Source organism: Manacus vitellinus, unplaced genomic scaffold (genome assembly GCF_001715985.3).
Source record: "Manacus vitellinus isolate BGI_N305 unplaced genomic scaffold, ASM171598v3 scaffold_87_pilon, whole genome shotgun sequence".
NCBI lineage: Eukaryota > Metazoa > Chordata > Aves > Passeriformes > Pipridae > Manacus > Manacus vitellinus.
The window spans coordinates 129570-136532 of record NW_021940854.1 but is presented as its reverse complement, the minus strand read 5'-3'; the positions used below and the strand labels follow the sequence as shown (position 1 = coordinate 136532).

Here is a 6963-nt window from a genome sequence, read left to right as displayed (position 1 = left end):
CCCCCCCCTCCAAAATAGTGGGAAACCTCCCCAAAATTCCATGCTGGGGAATGGGGGGGGAGGGCTATGGAACCCAGTGGACCCCCCCATCCCCAGAATTCCAGTCTATGGGGAGGTGGGATCCACTGGAACCCCCCCCAAAAAAATCAGACCCACTGGAAACTCCCCCAAAATTCCAGGTGTGAAGGAGATGGTTCCCTCTCCTGAAGTTTTCCTCATTAATTATTGGTGCTAATTGGGCTGGGGGGCTGAATTTTGGGAAGGAGGGAAGGTGAAAATTGGATGCTCCAAAGGGAGTGATAAAATTAGGATAAATTTATTATAAAGTGAGAATTTAGAGCGATGATTAAAGGGGGGCCCAAACCCCCCCAAACTGGTGACTGGGAGAAGGGGGGTCGTTAATTAGGAGCTAATGAAGATCCTAGATGTTTATTAAGTAGTTTCCTGCTCCTGCTGTTTTCCCAGATTCCCAAGGCCGACGGAGACCCCCCAAACTGGGGAGGGGGCTCAGGGTGACCCAGGGCAGCACCAGTGCCCCCCAATCCCTAAAACTCCCCCAAAACTGCCTTTTTTTCCCAGTTTCACCAGTTCAAACACCCCTTCCCAGTAATCCCAACCCCCCATCCCAGTAATCCCAACTCCCAGTCCCAGAAATCCCAAAGGGATGAGTTCAAAGGGCTGTTTCTGGGGGGAAAACCCCGTGGAAATGGTGACGTGGAGCACCATCACCAATCCCTGTGGTGCCACCGCATCCCGAAAACATTCCAGTCTGAGCAGGGATGAGGAGTGGGGAGAACCCACTGCCAGAAGAAGTGGGAATTCCATGGGTTTTCCCTGTTAGGATGAGGAAACATCGATCAGGAGACGCAGATTCCACCACAGACACGCAGCAGGGGGAACAAATCCCTGTCCTTGAGCATCGGGAATGGGATGGGGAGGGAAAATGGGGCTGAAATCCCACAGCACAGGTCCCTGTCCGAGGCAATTCCCAGTATTCCAGCGCCTCAGGCATATTCCAGCTGGGCGGGGCCACAGGGCTCCGGGGCCGTGTCTGAGCCCTTGGAAAGGTAATCCCGGACCTCCAGCTCCATCTTCTTGGCCTTCAGGGCTGCCGAGTGCAGTTTCTCCAGGAAATCCGGCATTCCTGGGAAAAGGGGGAGGGAGAGCCCGCTGGGATCCAGGATTGCTGAGGGAAGAGGCTCCCAATCCATCCCCTCCTCCAGCTCCGTCCCAGCTCACCTCATTCTTCTCCCTCCTGATTTTCCCTTTCTCTCCTTGTTTTTTCCCCTCCTAATTTTTCCTTTCCCTCCTGATTCTTGTCCTTCCCAATTTTTCCTTTTCCCCCCAGGTTCTTCTTCTTCCCAGTTCTTCCTTTCCCTCCTGATTTTCCCTTTCCTTCACAATTTTTCTTTTCCCTCCAAACTTTTCCTTTCCCTCCTGATTCTTCCTGTCCCTCACAATTTTTTTTTTTGGTCCTTCCCAATTTTTCCTCCCATAATGTCTCTTTTTAAGCCTCTCCATGTATCCCCCTCCCTGCTGTGGAGCGGGAAGGGAAGGGGGTCCCTGTGGAGGGAGGATCCCGAGGGAATTCCGGGCACTCACCGCTGGAGACCATCCAGCTGACGCAGTAGCGCGGGAACACGGTCTGGGGGTTGTCACTGTAGGTGAGCAGGTAATCGAACCCATTCTGGGGGAACAAACATTCCTGGGATCCCCAGCCCATCTCAAACCCCGCTGGAGCCACTCCCACCTCCCCCAAGGAATTCCCTGCGGAATTCCCAGCTCCTGTGGAGCTGCTCATATCCCACAGGAAAAGCTGCCGGAGCCTCTGAGAGCATTGACAAAAGACCCAAGGAAATCCCACCAGGAGGGAATTTGGGAGGAGGGGGTGGCATTCCCTGAGTATTCCAAGCTCTATCCATGCTCTGGATGGCCTGGAAATAACCCACAAGCCTTTTTCCAAGAGGATTTAGTGCTTGGAATGAGACTTGGGAGGCTCGTGGCTTCATAAAGGGAGCTCTGAAAGGGAGTGTTTGGCTCCCTCAAGAGCACCAAATTCCTGAAGGAAAAGTCCCAGGATAGTGAAATAGAGCTGCAAATCCTTCCCAAGCCACACATGCATATGCTTTCCTTGCCTTTGGAAAAATAATTCACTCTCCTCCCATAAATCATGGAATGGTTTGGGCTGGAAGAGACCTTAAAGATCATCAAATTCAATCCCTAGGGCTGGACTTTGCCAATGCTTGGATTATTGCCCAGCTCCCAGGGCAGGAGAAGGAGCAGCTCCCTCTGGAGCAGCAGGAGGATCCTCCCCACGCCAGGTTTTCTGCCCCCTTTCCCAGATTTACCTCATCAAAGGTTTTGTGGGGTCGGATCACCATCTGGGACTCGTAGGTCCTCACCCGGACGTACTCGGGATCCTCGGGAACGCTGGGATGCTCCACAGCCCTGGGAGGAGGAGGAGCATCCCAAGGTGAGCTCAGGGTGCCAATTACACCCAGAATCCACCAGTTTTTTGGAGGTGGAGGGTAAAACCCCGACATTTTTCCCCCAAAAAACAGTTGTTTTATTTCCCAAATGAATCTCGGCGGGATCAATGGGGGTCAGTAAAGTCAGTTAAGTTTATACCCAGCTCCCCGTGGATCTTTAGGGATGGGAATGGTGGGAATTCCCTCCAGGAACACCCACCTCGACACCAGCACCATCAGGTTGTTCTCCTTGTCCACGTTGTAGCGCCGGACGTAGACGTAATCCCGGGAATACATGGGATACTGCAGGAAGGGCCCCGGGATTGGGATCAGCCCCCGCTCCCGGCCCTGCCCAGGGCAGATCCCGGGATGGGCGGGGACTCACCGGGAAGTGGGTGACCCAGTGAATCACCTCGGAGCCCGTGGCCACGTCCCGCTCGATCACATCCAGTTTGATCACCAGGGAATCCCATTTCTTCCGATATTCCGTGTCCAGCTGGGAAGGGACAGAAGCTGAGTCAGCAGAAATTCCAGCAGAGGGGGATGAAGGGAGGGAAATATCCCTTTTTTTTTTCCCTGTCTCCTGTGGGAACATTCAGTGTCATGGGCAGGCAGGGAATTATTAATATCCTGGAATATTCTGGAAGTTGGGAGAGAGGGACTTGGGATCAAGAATCCACTGGGATCCTGCAGCCCAATCCTTCACTTCCAGCAGCAAAACCCACCTGGAGAACAGGATAATCCACTGGGATCAGCTCTGGATCGTGCAAATGGTACAAAGGGAAGGGAATATTCCCAGTTCCCCCATCCCATCCTCTGGAAGAGGCTCCTGGAGCTCCATCCCACCCCCGAAGTGATTCCAAAGGTGCTGCTCACCTGGACATTGAAGAACTGCCTAGGAGTCACATCCGTGTAGGATCCAAACACTGGAAAACAGAGCCTGGAATGAGAACTCCTGATCCCAGGAAAGGATTGGCAATGAGCAACTCCTGATCCCAGGGCAGGGTTAGGAGGGAAAGGGGAGTTTTAAGGCCCTCTGGAAGAATAAAGTGGGATGGAGCAGCAGGGATGGGTGTAAAGGATGGTAATTCCTGTTTTTCCTGAGGACAGGGATGAGTGAGGCCCAATCCCAGGGGACCTGGGCCATGGAAAAGCCCATGGATACCTCGGTACTGGTACAGGTGGGATCCCTGGATCGGCCTCCGCCACAGCCTGAAGTGCTTCTTGTCCATGATGAGCTCCCAGGGCTGCTCCCGCTCCGAGGGCTGGAATTCCATGGGGCCACTGCCCTGGGCCAGGCTGGACAGGTTCTCCATGTGCTTCATCTCCTGTGCGGAGCTGCCGGAACAAATCCCACCAGGAGTCAGGAATGGGCCCCTCGGAGCGTCCGGGAGCCCCCTGGGCTCGGAAAACACCCCAGGACTCGGGGAGAGGGGCAGGGAACTGAGTTTGGGTGTGGGAATGGCACGGAAATCCCAGGTCTTAGGGTGGGAAGAGCTGCCTGGGCTTGAAAATCCCATTTTTTCGGGAAATCCCATTTCTTCGTGTGGAAAAAGCTGCCCGGGCTTGGAAATTCCTTTTTTTTATTATTTTCTTTGGGAAGAGCTGCCTGGGAATGGAAAACATGTCCTCTCATCCCTCTTTCCACTTTTCCTCTGCTGGAACTCCAGTTTTTGGAAATACCAGCCTTTCTCTAAGGGAAAATAACCCTCAGGGGGTGCAGAGCAGGATTTGTTTTCCTGAGCTGAGCAGGATGGAATGGGATGGGAGATGGATTTAAGGAAAAGCAGGATTTGGAGGCACCAAAATTCCCTGTGGAGCTGCTCACATCCCAGATGTGAGATGCTGCAAATCCTTCCCAAGCCATGCAGAGGATTGGGATTTGGGGGGAAAAGGAAGCAGGGATGGGGTTCCTGCTGTTCCAGGGGGTGGGAGAGGGGGAAGAAGGGAATCTCCAACAGCAGCTGGAGCAGGAAATGGGAGTCACAGGAGGAAAGGAGCTGGAAAAGCCCTGGATCAACCCCCAGTTTCAGCCTCCTCAGCCAACAGAAACTGGAGCTGGATTTGGATCCCAATTCCCAAAAATCCAGCGGAAAAAACCCTGGAAACCTCCCCCCCACCGGGATAATCCCTCTGAATACGGCCTAAGCTCCCAAAAACAGCCCTGGAGAGGGAAGGCTGGTTCATCCACCCCCAAAGCCCCTGGGAATGCCAAGGAAGGAGGGAGGAGGATCCCAGGTGCTTCCAGAGGCACTAATTAATGCAGGTAATTAATGAACAGAGCTGGAATTAACGACCTGGGACCGGCCAAGCTCGTGTTCCCATTCCTTGGAACCACTCCCTTCCCAGATCTCCAGGCAGATCCCAAAGCTCCACAGCATCAACTGGATCCACAAGCCTGTTTTCTGCAGGTATTCCCTTTGGGACTGAGGCTCTTCCACAACCCCAACCCCTCCATCCTGCCCTTCCCGTCCCGGGATGAGCCATTCCAGCCCCAGCCCTGTCCATCCATGGGATCAGCAGCATTCCCAACCACCAGGTGAGCCACTGGACATGGGATCCAGGGACAGGGAGCCGAGAATGATCCCCAGGGGGGTGGGATGGGATCCAACTGGGACAAGGAGCAAAGTGCTCCTGCTTCTCCAAATCCATCCTGTCCGGCCAGGAAAACCACAACCACGGGATTTATCCCTTTGGAATGAGGCTGTGCCTGCCCTGCTCCCCTCCCAGTCCAAGATTCCTGGCTCCCTGAGGAGGGGACACGGAACTGGAGCATCCCAAAGCCCAGATCCCCAAACCTGCTCCTGTCATTCCCAAATCCCATGAATTACTGAATTAGGGATGTGGTTCCCAACCTTGTCAGTGGCTCCATCCAGCACAGCCCGATCCCAGGAGCCTCCAGAGCAAGGGCAAGGGGACACCAAGGGGACACTGGAGCCGCTTCCCTGGCCCCTGTCCAGCTCCACGTGTCCAAGTGGGACACGTGTGATCCCCCCATGGTACCTTCCAGCCAGGAATTCTACTTTTCCCAAGGAAAAACAAGCCTTTCCTGAAGTGAAATGAGCAGGAAGGAAAACTGGGAGTCGACTGAAACCCCGGGAGGTGACTCAGCCCAGGAGGAAAAAGGGATTCTCTGCATGGATTTCACCTGTTCATGGATTCCTGGGATCATTTTAGGGCCTGTGTGAGGCTCATTCCCACCTGTCCAGCCAAAAATGTTGGATGTGGAAGAGGGGAGGGAAATTCCTGCCTGCCAAGAGCTCCCAGAATTCCAGCCAAGATCCCACTGGGGGCTTTGCTGCTCCCAGAATTAGGCTGGAGATGGAGAGGAAATAAATGGAATAAGGAGAAAGGAAAAACGAAGAAGAAGAATCCAAGGGAACGTTCCCGTGCCTGGGAAAAGGCTCAGGAAGAGGATTTGGAATCCTCAAATCCAGTTGAGGAGGCTCAAGGCCTGACCTTGAGCAAGGAAATCCCGCCTGGTTTTAATCCCAGGACTAAACCCAGCCCTGCTGAGCCACTGGAAAACTCCCCAGGGTTTATCCTCAATCCCAAAGGCTCCTTTTTGGGGAATGAAATTGGGATTTGGGGCTTTTTCCCAGCTGGGAATCTCCCTAAAATCTCCAGAGGTGCCAGGAGGGGGGGGGGAAATCCTCATTAACTCCAGGGTTAATTAAGCCTTAAATGAGGTGCTTCTCAAACTCTGGGTGACGAATCCCTGTGGGATGAGGAACCTGGAGGTGGAATTTCAGATCCCAAGATTCCCATAAAGGGTTAATTACCCCCTGCTGAGTCATGGGGTAATTAATGGAATTAATCCCTAAGGAAGCCTCTGGTGGGGGGAGGCCCTTCTACCTCCATCCCGTGAGATTTGGGTGTCTCACCCCCCCCTTTGGGCACAGGGATGGGTTTGGAGGGTCCCCAGCAATGGAGTGGAGAATCCCTTTTTCCATGGGGAGAATTCCCAATGACACCACCCCCAGGCAGCATCCCAAAGTTTGGGGTGGGTGGAGGGGACAGCCCAACAACCCCCTCAGGAATTTTGGGGAGGGATTTGGGGGGACAGGGGGGTACCCCGAGATCAGAATTGGAGCACTCTAAGGTCCAAATGGGGGGATACCCCAGAGGGAGAGGATTTAGGGAACAGTGCCCCCCAGCAGCCCAAAAAAGGAAGGGGGTACCTTCCAGGGCAAATTTTGGCAGGCACCCCCAAATTAAGGGGGGCACCCCCAGATCAAATTTAGGATGGGCACTCCCATCCCAGGAAATCGGGGGGAACCCTGAGGATTTGGGGGTACCCAGGATCTAAGGAAGGGGAGAGGGTGCTGGGGGACCTGGAGGCCCCAGTGGAGGCGGGGGGTGTCCCTGTCCTGGGTGTCCCACGGTGGGGGTATCCCGGGGACTTGGGGGTCCCGTTCCCAGTGTCCCAACCCCAGGGCCCCGTTCCCGAGGGTGCCCCATTCCCAATGTCCCCGTTCCCGGTGACCCCTTCCCG

The 6963-nt window shown here is 54.4% G+C and overlaps 1 protein-coding gene across 1 annotated transcript; it reads right to left on the bottom strand.

Moving 5' to 3' along the window:
- Positions 1 to 297: 297 nt before the first annotated feature.
- Positions 298 to 5833, bottom strand: STARD7 (StAR related lipid transfer domain containing 7). Its single transcript, XM_018085796.2, has 8 exons — positions 5324 to 5833; positions 3634 to 3806; positions 3345 to 3394; positions 2854 to 2964; positions 2689 to 2771; positions 2349 to 2448; positions 1603 to 1687; positions 298 to 1144 (listed from the first exon to the last, which is right to left on the bottom strand). The coding sequence occupies exons 1-8, from the start codon at positions 5464 to 5466 to the stop codon at positions 1005 to 1007; spliced, it is 885 nt and encodes a 294-aa protein (XP_017941285.1). The 5' UTR covers positions 5467 to 5833; the 3' UTR covers positions 298 to 1004.
- Between the last annotated feature and the right edge of the window lie 1130 nt (positions 5834 to 6963).